Source organism: Lepeophtheirus salmonis, chromosome 13, assembly GCF_016086655.4.
Source record: "Lepeophtheirus salmonis chromosome 13, UVic_Lsal_1.4, whole genome shotgun sequence".
Classification (NCBI taxonomy): Eukaryota; Metazoa; Arthropoda; class Copepoda; order Siphonostomatoida; family Caligidae; genus Lepeophtheirus; species Lepeophtheirus salmonis.
In genome coordinates, this window is record NC_052143.2 from 44,316,612 (window position 1) to 44,337,636 (window position 21,025).

At 30.6% G+C, this 21,025-nt stretch overlaps 1 protein-coding gene across 3 annotated transcripts in view; it reads right to left on the reverse strand.

Moving 5' to 3' along the window:
• Positions 1-1,482: 1,482 nt before the first annotated feature.
• LOC121127731 (uncharacterized) overlaps positions 1,483-21,025 on the reverse strand; it is a 32,489-nt gene continuing 12,946 nt past the window's right edge. For 2 of the 3 annotated variants that reach the window (XM_040723212.2, XM_040723213.2), the window contains exons 11-22: positions 20,072-20,210; positions 17,260-17,362; positions 16,788-17,205; positions 14,010-14,112; positions 12,093-12,223; positions 11,782-12,018; positions 11,551-11,712; positions 10,066-10,248; positions 9,854-10,012; positions 9,220-9,738; positions 8,931-9,155; positions 1,483-2,052 (exon numbers count right to left, since the gene is read on the reverse strand). In XM_040723212.2, coding sequence (XP_040579146.1) covers positions 1,930-2,052; positions 8,931-9,155; positions 9,220-9,738; positions 9,854-10,012; positions 10,066-10,248; positions 11,551-11,712; positions 11,782-12,018; positions 12,093-12,223; positions 14,010-14,112; positions 16,788-17,205; positions 17,260-17,362; positions 20,072-20,210 — 2,502 coding nt within the window. In that variant the 3' untranslated portion in view covers positions 1,483-1,929. Of the gene's footprint in view, positions 2,053-6,144; positions 6,283-8,930; positions 9,156-9,219; positions 9,739-9,853; positions 10,013-10,065; positions 10,249-11,550; positions 11,713-11,781; positions 12,019-12,092; positions 12,224-14,009; positions 14,113-16,787; positions 17,206-17,259; positions 17,363-20,071; positions 20,211-21,025 lie in introns of those variants that run through there. The other variant, XM_071892543.1, reaches the window with a different exon arrangement.

The window sequence follows — 21,025 nt, forward strand, 5'->3', positions numbered from 1 at the left end:
AGTCGTCAAGGCAGTCAATTAGGATTGCAAGTAATCCCTGGACGAACCTCAATAAGATGGCCAAGGATTTCAACATGGGAGCAAAAGCAATGAAGTACCTTATCCTAGATGACCTTGAGATGTATCCCTACAAATTGAAGAGGCAACAGAACCTATCAATGAAGGTAATGGGTAAAGACATGAGAGAAGTAATGTCATTCTTCAGAAGCTGCGGACTGGCTTGGCTCCCAACATTGTATTTAGTGAAGAGAAATTTCACTGTGGGACAGGCTTTTAACCCCTAAAATAATTGGATTCTGACCAAAAAAAGGTGAGCTGGGTATCCATGGAGTCAACAAAGTGCAGAATCCACAGTCTGTGATGTTTAGGTTTGCCAGGACTGAGACAGCCGGGTCATATATCAACACCAAGGAGTACACCATCACCATCCTGGAGGAAGATCTTGTTCCCTGGCCCAACAACACTTCCAGAAAGAGCTATAAACCTTCCAAAAGAATGGTGCTCCCTCCAAAGAGACGCAGTGGTGGTGTGAGGCCAATTTGATTGGCTTCTGGGACAAGACAGTCTGGCTCCCCTCGAGCCTCGATCTAAACGTCATGGATTAGTCCATGTTGTCCATTCTTGAGAACAGAGCCTGTATGACCCCCAGCCAGAATTTGGACAACCTGAAGGCAAAACTGGTAGCTGCCAGTGACTCCATCCCGCGGACATGGTGGTTGTAGCATGCAAGTTCTTTCCAGAGAGCCTTCAGGCTGTGGTCAAGGATAAGGGGGACCATTTCGAATGAAAGTTGTGTGACATGTTCTTGGAACTTGTGTCGACCTATGTCTTTAATTATATGCAAATTATGTAATTATTTATATCATTTGTACTTTAATAAACATTTGCCAGAACTTTCCCTGGAAACTGTATTTTGATCTGAAAAATGACTATATAGTCTTATTAATGAAATATTGCGGGCGTATGCATAACGTGGATGGAACGTGTATACAGAGTGGAGTGTATATAGTGCTCCTTGTGTAAATCATATAAATATTTTTGATATAAGAAATAATGGTACGGTCGTATTAATGAAATATTGGAGACGTGAGTGTTCAACAATAGCACCGTTTCTGTTTGTTTTTGTTATTGGCCTCTTATGTATTTCGTAATTCACGTTCGTATATATTAAGATTTGAATAAAATATAAACGCTGGTATGCTAAATGAATTGTGTTTGTTTTTAGACTAAAGTACTCATCAACCATACCAAAAAAATATTTTTTCTCAAATTCACATGATTTTTCTTTCATTCTTGAGGGGTGAAGACGTCATAAGAATTGATTTAAGTATTTTGTGTGCTCGTGAAAAACAGAGAGGAACACTGAGGTTTCTTAGGGAGTTATTTTTTCTGTTATTAAAGAAAAATTTGTCTTATAGTGGACGCCTAATTACTCCGGGCAATGCTGGGTGCTACCACAAGTAAATTACCATAGAAGATAAATTTGATTATATTACATAGCAATATTTTTTTTATACAGTCTATGTTTTCTTTATTTTTGGGATGTAAAGTTGTACATAATTAGAATATTTATACAGACAGCTTCAAATGTTAGAAAATACAGTAGGTAATTTAAGAAATACACAATAATAAGAACAAATAACTCATTTTGTGCATTGTAAAACAAATATTTCTTTGAATAGAAAAAACAAAAACAAAAAAACGATAAATGTTAAAAAAATAGTTAATGCATGGAACGTGTAAAAACATGTTAAATATATTTAAAAAATCAGTATTAATTCTTAACTAATAATTTCACATTCTATACAAAAACGTTTTGTTGACTACAAAAGTACGAGTTTGATAACGATTTGAAACCAAAGACAGAAATATCTTCGAATATGGCAGCGAAAAAATCATTTTTTTAACGATATACGTAAGTAAGTATGATTAGTTATGAAGCAGAGTGGCTTTGTAGGTTTTCAAATAAGACTTTGGAACATATCCTCGGCGCCCTTTACGATTCTCTGCAAACCACCAATCGTGTCCCTCAACAGAAAGTACACGAATCACCTAGAAAGCAACAAAAAGTGAATATTGTTATTTATTATTTTGATCAAAAGGGATAATCAAACCCTAGGTATAACGATCAACTTATAGGTAGTGTTTATAAAATATAAAAATTATTATTCTTAGTAAAGGTGCTGCTACATTTAAAATATGAATATTAAAAAATAAAAGAATAAGGTAATATTTCAAAGAAAATATTAACAAAATAAAATAAATTAAATAGTATATGAATAAATACATGCAAAGGATTGCCCGGCATTGCTCGGGCTAAGGACGGAGAGGGAAATCACATTGAAAATGGTCAAATTAATTGAGGAAATTAAAAAAATATTCAGAAAATACTTCTATATACTACATAAACTAATAATTATAATATGAATATTTCGTTGTTGTCGAAAAAGAACCTGATAACTTTAATTCTATGTATTTTTCTTGGATTATTCACGCCATATCAATCCGGCTATACAAGGTAACCTACCTAAGTCTCATCATAGAAGCTCCTTCCCCCCTCCCACAAAAAAAAACCACTATTATTATTGCATCTTCTAACCTTAGTAGTATTATTATGAATATTAAAAAAAATTTGGTTTATGAACTTCAAATAACATATCAACATATATGCATCTAAGAAATTGTCTAGATGAGAAGTCCATTTTTTATTTACTTAAAAAAATCCCCAAATTGAAATTCGCGAAGAAAATTTCTAAAATCTTTTTTCAAATAATTTTACAAAAAAAACCCAGTCAATAGCATTTATTGGAATTGTAAAAGAAGCACAAACCTACCAATATTTTTTTCGTACTTGCAAAAACAAAAAAGTTATGAAGAATAATGTTGTCGAAAAAATAACACACAATAATTGGTTCATTTTCGCAAATATTGCTAAAAATTGTTTAATGAAATGTTCTGGAAATTGAAAATACTCTTCGTAAGATATTGTTTCGGAATTTTTTGGTGCAAAAGCATCGTCTTGTGGCATTTCTTAATAAAAAAAACATAAAAAATTGAAGTTTGATGAAAAAATGAAAAAAAAAGAGAAAAAAAATTGAAAATTATTCAGAAAATAACAGCTATTTCAGTTCAACATCAATTTTTATTTAGTAGATTTATATGTAAACCAATCTACCGACAAATTTGTACACACTTTAATCTATTTACTAATCCCATATTCCATTAAAAGTTCATTTTTTTGCACCTGAAATAAATGAAATTGCAATTTTCACCATTTTTTTTTTTTGCCCATAATATTTTTATTTTTGAATAAATTTAGAAAACGTAGTAATTCGTATAGTTACTTTCGAAACGCCAATCACTTATTGATAAATAACTCAAACCCCTATCTAGTCTGCTTAAGCTACAAAAAACGGTTTTTGCGTTTTGGGTATAGCATAAGTCCCCCTTATATGACCTCCCAAAAATCGACACCCCCGTCTTAGCCAGTCCTAGCTCAAAAGAGGGACCCATACATAATTTCATCCTCCTACTTTCAATGTTGTGGGAACGTATAAAGGACATCTACACACACACAATCTATTTTATATATATATATATACAGATATCACACAAAAAAAGACTTAACTAAAAATCGCTTGAGGTCAGCAGCCTCACTTTAGTTTAATTCCTAAGACAATCCAATCTATGATAAAAACTATGCTTGAAAATGTCTATATTTAGTTTTGAGAGATAGATCGTGTTGTGATCAGAGAGTCTTGTTTTGTGAAGGAGTCCCCTTTGTATAAAATCCAGGGAGGGGAAATGGATTTATCTTTTTGCTTAAAACTATAAGGAGTGTACTAACATCCTTTATGATACAGATTGATGAGGCACAGTCTTTTAATTTTGCATTTATAGTTGTTGTTATCTCCCAATATATAAATTAATTTTTGAATAATTTATGTACATTATGGGTATGAAATCTGAATTCCTTTTAGTAAAAGTGACCAAAAGTGTTTATAAGAAGTAATCATTTCTTCAATTAAAAGTCATGATGTACAGTATTAACATGAATTACGAGAAGTGCTCGTTTTACAAAATGATCATAAATCAAAACTGTCTAGGAGTTTTACTTCCTTTAATTGCCGATTAGTTATTACAAATAACCTCAATGTGTACTACGCCAGTGTTTTCTGTGAGGATTTTTATACATCACTGACATTTTTTGGAGTTCTAACAAACATATATTTCTTAAGTAAATTTGCGCATAATTCATGACATTATTACCTGCTATAAAAAAGAGCCTCCAATGGCCAAAACATATGGTAACAAAGTACATATTGTATATTAAACAACGCACTGTCAGGAAAAAAATCAGTAGGATACTTCATATATTAGGGAGGATAAGCCACAGGAATTGTTTTCCAAACATAGCTCTTTGAACTTTCTCTACTGACATTTTGTAAAGTCAGAATTTGAGCATCCATCCCCTGCCCTGTGATGATGTTTTCATTCTCATTAAATGTCATCTAAGATTCCTTGAGTTAAAGAACATTTAAGATCAATTGGCATTTTGTTCATTGATATAGGTAAATACATACTATGTAATACAATATTTTATATTGTATTATCCCGTGTTGAATGAGCAATCTCTATGGCAAATGATATTTAAAACAATGAATCAGGACTAATTTGTAGTTTTTACTATTTAGACAGTAAAAACAAATTCAACATAATTGTTCAATAAGTATGTATATGTAATATATGTATCGATATAACTATTATATTATACATGTATTTGGATTGTATCAAAAGTAAATATAGATTGTCAAATGATGATACAAAATTCATATTCACACAGATGCTGCTCACCTTTTATCACATACCTCACACTAATGTTGTGTCAGTCCTTATTAAAAACTGAAGACTGTAGTCCCGTCCAGTTCCCTCTCGATCCGGTCTAGTTCAGTCCTGCATATCAGTCATAAACACTGATAAAGTTCTGTCCTTGATAACGTCACTCAAATTTATTTCTTCCTTTTTTAATCAGTTACTGACAGACGACCAAAGGACCGACAGGGTTAAGGACCAGTCTAAATACTGGACTGGACCGAATAATTAAGGCCACATCACTACGACGCACCTATCCTATATACATATTTTTTTTGGAAACATTACAAAGAGCATCACTTAAAAATAAATTTACTCTTTGGCTCTCGTTAGTATGAGCTCCTGGTGGGATTGAAAATTGTATTTGAGCATGAGTCAAAAATACAGTGTTAACTAGTGTTGTGTCCTTCCATATTTATTCGGTTCAGTCCAGTCTTAGAATAAGCCCTTTCAGCCCTTGGGACCGGTCCTTCCGACTGTCAGTCCTAGAACTAATTTAAAAAAAGTAGATTGCCGTTATCAAGGACCGAACTTAATAAGTTTTTAGGACTGAAATGGAGAAGGCTGGAATCTTTTGTCCTAAATTAGGACTCATACAACCTTACTGTTAGATATATACAAAAATAATATCAAAATGTGCATATATCGATTGACGATTTAAACACACAATTATCCTTTTTTTTTTAATGCTATTGTTTAGATTATGTTTTCAAAAACTAACAATCATTTATATACATACATATGCGTAATAAAACTTCAAACAGTTTTTTTGTGTTAATAAGTATGTATAATCTGGCTTCAGTTCAACTTCTTCCTTTTATGAGTTAAACATTTGTGTGAAAATATGAGTAAAAAACAATGAACTTTATATATATATATATATATGTATACGTTTTTAATTTCATATTTATTTATAAATTTAGACTCTTTTTTACGACAATATGTTGGTGGACAAACAAAGTATTTCCTTAGAAGTAAGCAGATATAAGATTAGCTGACTTGAACAATTTTTTTCTTTTTTTTGATAAGAAAAAACTAGTTGCAATTGATTTAAAACATTACTCAATTTCCAACCATTTTCGATGTTTCATTAGGAAGTTCCCTCTCTCTCCAGGATAGACTTTATAAACACACTTTGGAACCCGTTGTAGGGTGCAATGACCTCAAATGATAAAAACCACCCCTTTTTCGTATTCTTGATGGATAAAAAATGAACAACACCACCTATTTGAACTTCCTAAATGGTACTGTCATGGATCCAGGAGGAATTGTGCGGAACATTATTCTGCTTTCAATAGAATGGAACAACTTTTGACAATGATAAAATGGTTTTCGTTTGGTGTTTGCCCCATTTTGAGCATTTTAGGCCTAAAGAATGTTATGCTTCCTTTTCTCCATGATCACGGCTCACTTTTAGAAATAAACAAACAATTTAGTGTATTTTCATTTTAGTTGTTTTCAGTCATTTTTATAAGTTGACTCTTGTATGATTTAAAGCAGATCACTCTACGTATTAGGAACTCAAAAAAAGTATAAGAAAGGATTGGAATTTATATTCATATCAATCAAAAATAGTTTAGAATTCGTTTCATTTCATATGTTCTCATTGATAAGATGATCAATTTAATGTATGCTTATGATAATTAATAACTATTCCCTAAATAATAATTAACAGTTGGCAAAAAGAAAAATACAGAAAAATAGCTCCCATATACAGGGAGCGGGGATCAGATTGTCGCCTACTTTAAACCTTGATAATTTGAAGACGACATTATCATATAAAAACCGATTACCAAATAGGAAAGCTATTCTTCTCAGCTGACGATACGTAGTTCAGTTAGCATCATGCCGTCATCATATGAGGAGATAAAGAGCTATAAGTATAACGAGGAGCTTTCGAGGTCCGCCGTAGTCATGGCATTGGTTAATAATGGAGGTGAAATCTCCAATTCAACGATTGCTTCAACCTTAGGAGTGAATTTATGGACTGTTCAGCGTATCTGTAAGAAGCTAAAGGACACCTGGGATGTTGATGCCACCATAAAGAGGGCACCCAAGGAGGAGGGCACCGACAGGAAGGTCAGGGGCACCGACTTTGTCGACAAGGTGAAGAAGATGGTTGAAGATGACCCTACCAGGTCCATGAAGGCCATGGCGAGGGATCTGGGCTGCCATGAGAAAACAATAAGGACTCAGCACCCTGCCATGTTTCCAAAATTTTCATGCAGTGGTTAACCGAGAACTGTTATGACATCGTAACCAAGGATTTGTGGCCTCCTAACTCTCCCGACCTTAATCCTTTGGACTATTTTGTCTGGGGTTATGTCGAGAGATATACCAACATACATCCCCATAGCACCAAAGCCAGCCTGATGGACTCCATCAAGGAAGTATTCGGCAACATGGACAATGAGATGGCCAGAAGAGCCTACGGCCGGTTCAGAGGCCATATTGAGGTTTATTGATGCCAACGGTGATTATATCGAATGAATGGCTACTCTATACCTGTATGCTCGTCATAGTTTTAATTTTCAATAAAAAAGTTAAAAAATGTATATTTTGTGTTGTTTTTTGTAGAAAAATATTTTGCCGACAATTTGATCCCCGCTTCTTGTATATGTATATATATTTTTCAAACTTCTCCTTTTCCTTTTGACAGTAGAGGTTGAGAGTGGATAAAAAAGCTAGTCGTGGATTTCTACTCCTTGAACTTATCCATGCAAAGTATGGTGGAGAGGAACACCAGTATTCTAAAAATCCGCAAAGACTAGTTTATGGGAGCTACAGAGGACGCTTGAGGTGATATTCTACAACAAACAGTGTTTTTAAGAGGTTTACGGCTCTGGTTTGTGTCAAAAGAGGACATGTTCAATAAATTATTAATATCCTTTATATGTACACTATGGACAATAAATAATATTCAATACTCTGTTTTTGATGGAACGGTCGTTTCTTACAATATTGTAGAACGACTAACTTATTATGTATTTATTATTTATGATGTCAAGATATATGCATCTCGAAAGATGAAATGACTATAGAACAATGTTCCTTTGTTTTTATAACGGAAACTAGGAACGCATTTAAAAAAAAGGATTTGAGAAATGCATTACATCATAGGTTACTTTTAGATTTAAAAACATTTCGAAATTCCATACTTGAAATTCAAAGGAGGAAATCAACTAAGAGGGTGAAGAAATCAAATGGCCATTAATTATAAACCAATGATCATTTTTGCATTATAAGAGATGACTTTTTTAGGCTGTCTACGAAAAAATGCCATGTTGGGATTATATATCGTTGAACTCTTAAAAATGCAAGTTCAAATGAATTAGTTTTTACCATCTCTTGCTTTCATATTTTTAAATTATCATAAATCTACAGGGAAGTTCCGATAAATTGGGAAAATCTTTAAAGGCTTATAACGAACGAACTAGATGGGGAAGAGAAATATTTTATAACATTCCATCATTCATTATCAGATTCACCTCTCTTGATAACCTCGGCCACTGGGCTCCGGAAGCTTTGGCAGGCCAGGGCAACTTTCTGCAGATCTGAAGATTTCATTATAAATAATTGTATGTGATTTAATGTAGCTTTTAAATAATAAGAAATTTATAGTTCTAACCTATCTATATCTTTCGTTATTAGCCTTTAAAGATTATACCAATTTATCTGAAGCACCCTGTATAATTAGATAATGATTTTTAATCAAATTTATTTTTAACGAGTTGAAGCAATGATTTTATTTATAGAATATTTACATAAGAATTAATCATTCCTTTTAAATTATATACAAATGATTAATTGAAAGAAAGTTAATAGATATTTACAATTGTGCTTAAAAATCAATTTTTGTATGTATATACATATCCACATATGTATATACATAGACTACTTTAGAGTAGAGTCAATTAAAAACTCATAAACTATTTCTTTATGACCTGAAAAAAGCATTAACTCTAAATAATATATAATAATTATCAAAACATTTATATGTAGTTTTACAATACAAGTTGATGAAGTACAAAATCTAAACAAAGAATGAACATCCTTACTTGTCCTTGAGTTAGAGGAAGCATGTTCTTTACGTGGACCTGACCATAGGTTTCTTCTTTTTGATCTGGAATAAAATCGTACAAGGAGTAAAAGAATTTCCCTTTATTTTTTGAGCTGGAAATTGATCCTTCCGATTGAAAGCTTCCTTTAATGAGAGCCATTGTCAAATTCCCTGAACCAAAACCATTTATTTCCTCGTAGATAGGACTTAAATCCTCAGGTGACTAAAAAGTGTAGATAAAAGTGAAGGTTTAAAAAAGCTGAAATTGAAATGAAAAATATTCTAACCTCAGAGTTAAAGTCAGAAGTTGCTATTTCTTCATAACTGTGATTACTCATTCGACCAGTCGTTGAATGTAGCATGTCATAGTCGGGTTCATCACTGGAATGTTGTTTTGAGTCTGCCTTTCTATTTTTGGAGTTTTCTTCACTTGTCTTAGCACCAACTATTGTCTTTTTACTTTGACTCTTTTTGCTTGCTTTCATTTTAGACTCCTTAGTCAAAAGTAAATTCCTTTGCTCATTCGAAGGTTTTTTTATAAAAGAGGGTGGGGTAATTTGAAGATCAAAACTACCCATTACAAAGGCCCCAAATTGTGTTAAAATCCCGGATGGAAGATATGATTTTATGGTTCCGTTATCAACAATCCACTTAGTATCTTCTTTTTTTATCACACCTACAAGATCACCAATGTAAGCATTCATCTCGTTAGAATCTGAATTAAGATAGGTTCTTGTAACGAAGTACAAATCAGATGCTTCATACATCATTCGAAGCTTAGCCCTTTGCTTTTTACATTGAACTGCCTGAAGAAGAGAATTGACAAATATGGTTCATTTTTCCCCCACAAAAAAAAATAATTATTATATTTATAAATTTGTATAATTAAGTATTGAACGAATTAGACAATTAATATCTTACAAGATTTTCAGTAGGATCATCAGCTACAACAGGAATGGGCGGTTTGGAGTCATAGTCTTGATTTTTTAACAGAGAGGAAACATCCTTGATTTCTCTAATGACATTTTCATATTTTTCAATAAATTCCTCTTCGTTATTATAATCACTGAGTCTGGACGTCTAAAAATTGTGGTTTGATGAATAGGAATCGAAATTTGAAATAATTAAGTTACCTTAATATGATTCAGAAATTCTTTTGTAATTTTTCCATATAATTTTGCACGAGAAGTACTGTATGTAACTATTACTTTCTTGAAAAGTCCCATGGTTAGAATTAAGAATTTTGGAATGTCATTGGTCAATTGTATGTTCAAAGCCTTATAGGTGGATCGACAAGTTGAAACAAGGTTTTTTAACTTAAAAAAACAAAAAAACACACATTTTTAATACTATATATTGTCATTTAAGAGTCACAATAAGATGATGACCATCACTAATCCTTCATCAATTGGATCTGGAACAGAGGGCTCTGGGTATCTACAAATACTGTTGATCTGTCAACTATAATAGGGGCTCTCAACTTATACACTCTCTGATCAAAATGTTGTTATCGATTTCATTAAGCTTCAAGACAAGCAAATGCAAAGTATTTTATTTAGAAATCGACCGACTTTTGGTAGGTTCAGGCATTTGGAATTTGCATGTCTGTCAGAATTATCCGATAAGGTAGGTATATTATTCATTTAGTGTGATTTTAAAAGGCTTCAACATTTGTTTCCCTCCTTTTTTTTATAATGGAAGATAACTGAAAATATTTTTGATAAGATGACCACGACCTACCTATCAGATATCTGCGACCACGTTTAGGTCACGCCCCAATGGGGAATGAGTGTCGTTTACTTATATTAGTTTATAAACTAAGCGACAAAAAGTGGCTCCGTCTTGTGGCAAAACAACACAATTATCTGAATGAGAATATTATTTAATATAAAATATAGATGTATGTTATTGACATAGGGGGCGCTGGGAAAAAAATTATCATATTCATATATTTCATATTGTATATCCTCAAAATCATTCAGTCTCCATGTAAATAAAATTTAAAAGGGCTCTCTGAATGTGTAGATGAGAAGATTATTTCTTCCCCTTATATTTACATATATGTCGTTGTTGTTGATTTATTGTCTGTCCACTCTTTCCCTCGAGTCTTTTGGTTTATTGTATTTAAATGTATTGTTACATGGGTCTCGAGTTGTGTCGATCCTAATTTATTCGGTCCAGTCCAGTCTTAAGACCGGTCCTAGGGACTGTCAATCCTTGAAACAGGTCCTTGGAATTTTTCTTACAAATGTCGATGGTTTATTAAATCAAATATGAAATATTTGATTTAGAGAATTGCATATATCTTGAAAAACATACATTTTTCCATTATATTGCAATTTAATACGAACATATTATATCTTTACTTAGTTATATTATGTTCTATAATATAATAGTTAAAAAAATCCAACCAATGACCGCACAAGGGATTGAGTTTACCTTCTCTAAGAACCCACAAGTGGGACTGGATGAGACCAGGCTTGACTGGACCGCGGTCCGAAATAAGGACCCAAAACGCTAGTCTCGACTCTCGCACTTTGATCAATTTAGAACAAAAATGAATATCAGATTAGTAATGGTAAACCTCTACATATTTAGAATAAGTGGACAATATTTACATCAGCCTGTTTGGAGAGTTCTTTATTTTTCTTCAACTTAACCAATGCACCACAGAGATCAACATATTTATCACGTCTTTTTTGTACTAATCTCTTTGGGCCATGAAAGCTTTGACACAATAGCTCACAAAGGACAGCAATTTTATCTTCGAAATCAATAACCTATCCATTACAATTATAAAATAAAAAAGAACGTATATAAAGGTGAGATACATCAAATTCGCTACGTACAAATGTTTTCCAGTAAGGTGAAAGAAAAGACTTATGAATCTCTACGAGGCCCTTTTTGCTATTGCTATGCGTTTTGATTGCACAGAAATCATGAATGCACTCACTAAAATGGAGTTGTGAAAGCAATGAGTTGTACAGATGCAAATTTGTGCTCTTCATTTCGATCATAAAATAGTTAATGGATTGACAGAAATAAATAAACTTTTTTTCTATGGCTTGAAAGTCTATGTCGATCATCTAAAAATATAGAAAATATATATATACTCCGTTGTCCAATGAATAGATTCGTAAATTTTCAAAATTATACATACCATTGTATCGAATCCAATAGAGGATAAAAGTCGATTCTTCATTCGAAAAGATTTCTTTTCAAGGCCATGCATGTTCCATTTTATCATCTTCTGATGTATTCCACACTCAGACATAGATTTATACTTATCCACTAGGTAGAAGTCATGTAATGTTTAAAATATATGTTGATTGTTTGTCAGTATAGAAATTGAGACTCCAAAATATTTAAAAGTAAAGGGATTTTATATGAAATTTGAAAAAAATAAATATCCTTTTGGTGACTTTTTGTGGATAATTAAACTTAAAAAAAGATACCAAAATATGTCTAACTTCTATAGATATAATCCAATTTCCATCCGCTTTAAAGCTATGTATTACTTATATAGGTTTAAAAATGTATACACTACATATGGGGGTGTAGTTAGGAGGACTTATAGACTAGGAGGGGAAGGAGGGTATCAAGGGTCTTACTTCATGGTATATTCAACCATGGTGCTCCTAATGTATATAATACACTTTTTGATCTAACTATGTACTTGTATTAATAAAATATTGCAGGCGTGTGCATATAGCATCGAGTAGTGTCTCAGTTTTTTATTGATCACCTATGTATATCATAATTCATGTGCGTATATGTTATCATTTGAATAATATATAAACGCTGGTATGTAAAAATTAATTAACTAACGCAGGCGTTTTTTATTTAGCATAAAAGTAATACTGGTCTGTTTGTTTTTGTTAGTGAGCGCTCGAGAGACAAAAGTAGTCGGTAAACTATCATAACAACAACAAAAATTATATCTCTTATTATTATTTTTTCATTCTTGAGGACATAACGCGTCATACTTTTTTAAAATTTTGATATGTTTTCCATTTTCCTCCATATTTTAAGCAGTGAAAGCTCGCAAATCTTTTTTTATTGTCTATATTTGTCCTATACTCTTCCTCAATCGAAATTTAAAAATTTCTTTAATGTCCTTTTTGATTATTTTGGTTAATTTTTTGTACAAAAAGTATACATGAAACATGAGATTGAATGTCAAAAAAGACATAAAACTAAAATATGATTATTTTTGAACAATACTTCTTATATATTATCTAAGTATCCAATTTTCCCAGTACGGTAAAGAGATAAAGGTAGTCTGCGTGGACGGGCGATACTAAAATATGTACCCCAATACATGACTGTTTTTCCCCCTTATATCTACACATTTTTTAGGGAAAAACTGTTTGAAAAATTAGCAATATCAATATAAAAATCCGTATGACTTTTTACATTATTTTATTTAGATTTTTTAGATTTCAATAAATAAAAAAGTATAAGACGTATCTGATAAGTGACAACAGCTGTTGTTTGTGCAAAGCTGTCGCAAGGGATACGAAAAAAATGTGGAAACATAAAAATTTAAGAAAGTATCCATATGAATAAGTCTAATACACGGAGCTCTCTCCCCCCTCCAAAAAAAATGAAGGATTTGTTCTTTTTACTAGAAATTGTTTTCCTCATTCGGGAAAATTATGCAGGATAGCCAAAACATTATTATTTGAAATGTTTAGTGAATAACTATTGATTATTGAAATTTTTCTCCAAAAAATATAATATTTGAAATTTTTCTCCAAAAATATAATATTTGAAATTTTTCTCCAAAAAATATAATATTTGAAATTTTTTCCAAAAAATTTAATTTCCTATGAATAGCAGTAGATTTTTGAAATGTTTTTCGAAAAATATATCTAGTCCTGCAAACGTCCCCGAAATGGTATTTAATACCAAAATCTGGGTTGGGTAGGGGGGAATCACAAAAAAACGGGAATAGGTGAATAGGCCCATGCCATATGCTAGTGTATACAATGGCCAAATAGTAAAATTCACCGCTGTACAGTATTCGTTTTGCCTTTTATTTTTGGGTATAAATTCAAGAGTCTTAACTACCTACCTATATCTTTTCTTCCCTTGGACTCATTGATTGAAGAAGCAACGTCCGCCATGATATTTTGTACACGACGTAAATAATCCGCCTCATCTCCACCATTTGAGCACTATAATAAAAGATTTAAATGATACTGCATTATATTTAATAAGACGTGGATATATGACAGGGATGGCGAACTATTGTCTGGAAGGGAACGCTTATAAATGGTTTGTATGTAATTTAAATAGAAAATCTAAATGACCTTTTTTTAGAAATATTATTTTATTGTAAATTGTAAAAGATACGAATTTTAAATTCTGAATTCTCTTTCCACTTTACATAAAATGAATAATCATTTGAGTTCAGAGTGTCTAGTGTAGGGGGAGGTGCTACGGCGGATGTAAAGTATGTTAGCAGCTATAATTGAAAGAGTAGACAGCTGAAAATAAGAGGGGTGCACCCCTCAGTGTGACATCCCTCATATGAGAGTAAGAAAGAATTATAGACGGACAGGGTTAATAAATAACATTTATATTATCCAATAGGCGTGTCATTAGATCAAACTTTAACGATAACGATATTGGAGGTTAAGATATTGGATAAGATACGTTATTAACATGTATAATAGAACGGGACATCATTGATATTTACTTATATTCGTTTGTAAACAAAGTGGCCGAGAGTGACGCCGTCTTGTGGCAAAAAAATACAACTCCCTGAATGGCAATATAATTCAATAAAAATCATAAATTAGGTTACTCATATAGCGAGCACTGTTAAAATTATTTTTAGCATACATTTTCTTAACAAGCTGCTACAAACTGTCACAGCACCTTGCGGAAAATATATTTTTTTTTAATTTGCTCATGCCCAATTGTAATTATATGTACAATTAACAATTAAAAAAATGAGATGATTTTTTGAAAAGAAAAATTAAGACTACGACTTGTGATGAAGATAATGAAATAATTGAAAATTTCTTACTTGGTTGATATAATTTAAAAAATTGTAATCATTTTTTTTTCCTGATGAAAATTAATAATTCATAAATTAACTGTGGCACATTATAAAGCTCAAATGCCCGCAATTATATTACTTGTAAATACATAATTTGACGAGATCAAAATGAAAAGATAACATCAATGTATAGTTGGTAATTAAAATGACTGATGTTGTAAATAAATAACGGTGTTATAGATCGTACAAGTTGTAACTTGTACACAATAATCCATGAAATTTTGACTCAAATTTTGGTATGTGCTATTATTGACAGTAGGCTAGCTCGGAAATCAAATTTTAGCTAACTAACTCAATCCAACTCTGAGTTTTGAGACCTTAATGATAAAGAAATTAGTATTTTTTGTGGCATCTCCTAAACCAAAGTAATGATGGGCAAGTATAATTTAAATCCTGACCTTATTTTCTGAACTTAAATTTTTCAAAATCTTTTATTTTTTTTAAATTTTAACCAAAAAAATCATAACGTTATTTATATAGTATTTTTGGTACACTTATTATGTTTTTATATAATAGGGATTGTTCGATGAAACCTTTTTTTTTTTTTTTTTTTTTGTTTTAAACTAAATAAATAAAGTTATACTTTTTATAAATAGCAATATTATTTCTCGCTCCACATACGAATTTTAATCAAATCTGTTTCCTCGTGAAAATATATCATAGAATGACAAAAAGTTCCAGGCTTAAAACAAAAAGAGTATATGTTTTTTTTTTTGGTTTAAAATTGCATTTTTTCAATTTATTTTTTTTCCACTTTACGGAGCGGAGTCCCTAAAACACTCTTTAACCATCGCCTAGCTATACAATATTTGTTCCTATAAATAAAAAAAACAGTTTAAAATTAAAACACAAAATTGTTTTTGATCCATTGTTTTGAAAATAACAAAAGTATAATCCCACTTAGTAGAATAAATCACTATCTAAAGAACAGATTGTCATGGAACTTTGACAGCTATCTTTTGAAGGTTGTTACTAACCTAAAATGAGGTGATTTAAAAAAAAGTACCATCCATGTGTGAAGCCTGGGACTTTTGAGCCAATTAATTATAATTTATATATATTGAAAGGTGGAACTATTTTGTTCTAAATTTTATTAAGGGGAAAAAATAATAAAGTTTTTGTTATAACGAAATGTATACTTCGAATTATTGCATCATCCATATTTTGTACAGGTTTTCTCGTAGGCTCAAGGCCTGAGGTAAATATAAATATGCATGGTCCTTTCTGAAAGGGATGCAATCTATATCTTTTGTTTTTTACTTGAACCAATACCAAAGGAAACCCGTTTGCAAAGAATATTTGGCACATATCTACAAAATTAAGATAGTACAGCCCACTAAAAATGACCTAAAAATGCTATTTTTTAATCTTTAAAGTTTAATTCCATCTTAATAATGAAATTCAGGGACATACAATTTTGTTAGTAGCTTTTTCGTTGTGTTATCCACGATAAAGGATCATAGTACAGCTAAAAATGTAAATATCATCAGAAATAGGACACTCTAATATCGTCCCTTGTAAATTCGTATCGAGGATATTTTACCACACGAAAAATTACCACGAGTAAAATTTCATGCAGCGAAGTTACACAAAAAACTATTTTACAATATTTTTCCCTATTGTATTCTATCAATGTTTGATTGTGAGCCAAATGCATTTCATCTTTTTAATCTAAATGAAATTTATGTCAGACTAATAAGATATGTATATACATTTTTAATATTGTCTAGAATTTTTAGACTAAATAACTCCAAAATAAGAGAGTTAAGAACATTTAAATCTTACTTTTATAAGTTCGTTTATGATGAGCGGATACTTGAGGATTCTTTGAACAGGCATGATAAAGGAAGACTTGATATTGAAACGTGCATTGATATCTACATTCGGAATAATATCCAACTTCTCAAGAACTCCTTCCACTTTGGGATGATAAATACAGTACTTTGTGTAGGAGGACTTCATTTTCACTGAGTTGTTCATGAATACATCAAGAACAGATTGGTAATTTTGTGCTTTGAGGATCTTCTCAGAAATTTCTTTTATATCTCGAAGAGTTGAGATAAGGATATCCTCTGTAATGGAGCGAGTTCTCTCGTTGGAACCACAAATAATGACGGAAATTAGGATTTGAATATTTTCATGGTACTTTTTTTCAGTAGCATAAAGCTCTTTAATCACGAGTTGACGTCTTTCAGCATTTTTTCTGTGAACAAATTGTGATAAAAGCATTAAAGTATTGATAAAGTATGCGCCTTACCGTTTCTTGTTATCCGCGTTATTTATATCATCGTTTTCGTAGATAACTGGCCTAAATAAAATGTTGTCCTCTTCAACGAGTATTTCCTCATTAGTAAGGGAGGCTGCAAATTATAGAATGAAGGTTTTCAATGGATTATACATAAACTGACGCAATATGAGTGATTATTTTTTTTAAATCTTATATCATTGAGTCATTTTTAGATGGGTATTAAGTAGAATTTAAATCAAATCTCATTTTTAAAGTGATTAAACCAAAAATGTCAGCATTAAATATTTATATAATTAGCTTATTTATCTAGTTATGGATATACAGGGGAGCCTGCAGGATTATAAATATATTGTTTTGTTTTTGGCTTAGTTTTTGGACCTGTTTAGAAAAAATTTGAAAAATTAATTTTTTAGAAAAAAATTTCAAAAAACCACAGCTTTTCAAAAAAAATCAAACTTCAGATATTAACTTTTTTTGAAAAATTTCAAAAATCTACAGCTGTTCATAGAAAATTAAGTTTTCACTGGAAAAAAAATTCCGACACTAAATTTCAAACATTAAATTTTTTGGAGAAAAATTTCAAAAAATTTATAGCTATTTTCAGAAAATTAAATTTCCTGGAAAAAATTTCAAAAATTAAATTTCAAATATTAACTTTTTTTGAAAAAATTTCAAAAATCTACAGCTGTTCATAAAAAAATTTTGACGCTAAGTTTCAAATATTAAATTTTTTCGAGAAAAATTTCAAAAAATTTATAGCTATTTGCAGAAAATTATTTTCCTGGAAAAAATTTCAAAAATTAAATTTCAAATATTAAATTTTTTGCAGAAAAATTCTATAAAATTTATAGCTATTAGCAGAAAATTAAATTTCTTGGAAAAAATTTCAAAAATTCCATTTCAAATATTAAATTTTTTTGTAGAAAAATTTAAAAAATCATAGCTATTTACATAAGATTAAATTTTGCCATTTTGTTTTTGGAAAAATCAAATTAAATTTTTTGAAAAAAAAAAATATATCAAATGTTGTAGTGAAAAGCAAGAAAAATCACAATACCCCCTGATATACATATTTCAATGCAAACTAAAGAATCACTTAAATCTTCTATATATTTAAAAGTATGTTTTTTGTGTTATCACACATGGAATCCAAGAACTGTCCAACAGATTTAGCAAATAGACGTATAAAATAAGTAAGCATGCTCCCATGGTATATTTGGGAGCTCCAGGGTCATTAGGATGCTGTTTTTGACCGAAATAAAGCCTCTTTTTCTATATATCTCCTTCTCTCCTCTCTTCTCTTCTCACTCTGTCTCTTTCTACATACCTCTCTGTCTCCTTTCTTCTGCCTTCATTCTTTGTTTCTATTCCACTCTATTCAGCCCTTTAATAAAGGCACTTTCTTCTAGTATAAATTAAAACACAAATCCTAAGGGTCATTCAAGATTGATAATAGTAGTAATACCAGCATTGGTTAGAATTAATATCAGTGAACATCAGGATCCATACAAATCTTGTATTAATTTAAGATCACGCCCACAACCCTGGTTGCTTTAAAAAATATTTATTGGAGAATTCTCCATTTTTCAGAGGGTTTTTAAGTGTTTCAGATCTATTGGTATTCCGTCTTAGCTTCTAAAAGTACATTAAAATCTTTAGAACTTTACAAAGACAAAAAAAAAAATATAACATGCCTACGAAATAAACGACAAATTTTAAGCATTTCTCTAGGAAAAGGCCTGGTTCTTCATAAGTCATTTTGCTATGGGACATTTCGTCTTCTTAAAGCCATTTTGTCACAAGGATATTTTGCCTTAATATATGAATAAATTAAGTTTATACGGCGTTTCTGTTTATATTTGGTTTATAAATACTTCCTTGGATTTTTTTAAAATCAAAATATGGCGTGTTTATTACAATAAAACGCATTATTTGATTGTTATCTGTTTAAATAATAATAGAATTATGCTCTGGTCTCATATTACGCTTGTTCGTCAATCCATAGATATTTTTCAAAATGAAAAATTCATTACCTATGTATAATGATAATTAATTAATAACGGAGAAGTGATTACTGCTTCTCCCATTCGAATGGTTGTCGTATTTACCTATTTTTATTATTAGTATTACACTAATTTATTAGATATTTTGTCTCTGGTTCGAACTCATTATATAGTAAAATTTTGAAATTGGCAATTTTGAGACATAATTCCTTAATTATCCCTACCTGAAAATAACCATATAATGTGTTTTATACGAAAAATTCAAAGGAAATATCAACTTCTACCAAAAATATACAATAACGCCGTACAAACATCATTTATTTAAATATTACGGTAAAACATCCTTGAGACAAAATGGCTTTAAGGTTAGATGTCCTAAGGGAAATAGTTTAAGACGAAAGTGCATAGCGTCTTCTATGACCTACATACTAATAAGAGATCCATGATTGACCAACTTTTTTGTCGTGACACACCTATTGAGAAACGCTACTCTAACAAACTTTTGAGCATATTAAATACTGTTCTGCATTTATAGAAAATAAAAGTACTAAATTGAAAAATAAATTCCTTTATCGGGGACCTAAATATATAAATAAACGTAATTGTATGAATATATTCATATCAATGACCTTTAAAATAATTTGTTCGTGACTTTTTTTTAAATTTTAATTAAATAAAGGGGATTTTGATCAATTAAAGTTAAAGTAAAGGTTAAAGTTAATCCATTAACAACTACAAGAAATCAATTTGGAAAAAAACAGTAATCACTCTAATGTACATAATATGTCCTAATGGAAAAGTATAAATCAAATTCGTACCTTGAAGCTTTTGGATTTCATCGGAAAGAGTATCAATGTTTTCTTGACAGTCATCCATTTGTTGATTTAAAGATTCATAATTGACTCCCTTAGCAACGGCAATCTCTTGATACATATCAAGTTCATTGAGAAGTTGATCCTGATAAAGATAAACATGTGTATCGATTTAAGGGCACATATAATTTTATTATGACTTGTAAATACTTTATTTTACACTATTATTTTTAAATAAACTCATCACTAGTGGATCAAAAGCTAAGCTAATTTAAAAAACGTTTTTCCGTTGAATGAGAAAGAAATTCAACAATATACAGGGTACAACATCATAACATCCTTTTCCAAGACGCAATAAAACAAATTATATCAATCAAAAAAGTTGAATTTTTGTTTCATAATAATAGTACACATTACACATTTAAGTTTTTGTTTTACGCAGTTTTGAAAATCATATGAGAATGGCGATGTCTATCTTTGTCCACTGAATAAGCATTAATTTTTTCTTTTATTTATTTATTTTTTTCAAATAGGTCTTTATTTATTTATTTTTTGTTTATCTTTGAATAACTTTTCATTAATGCATTTTAAAGGAATATTTATTTTATTTTATACAAAAAGATACAAAATCTAATAGACAAACCTTCTGAGTTGATAATTGCTGATGATTAGTTGATTAAATAATTAGTTATTGACAATTTTGAATAAAACTGGGACGACTGATGGCACCAATTTTAGATCTCTAGATTATATAATTTATTTGTTGAGTAATTTACGTTCAAAGAATCTTGCAAATTTCAAATTATGAAAATAAATTGATGATTTTTTTTTTTGTTTTTTTTGTATATTATAAATTGAAACAGTTAAAACTTAACGCCCGTATGTGAATAATTCGTTACACTATATATATAAGTACATATATCATGAATATATACAAAATTAGAGCGTAGAAACAGAACA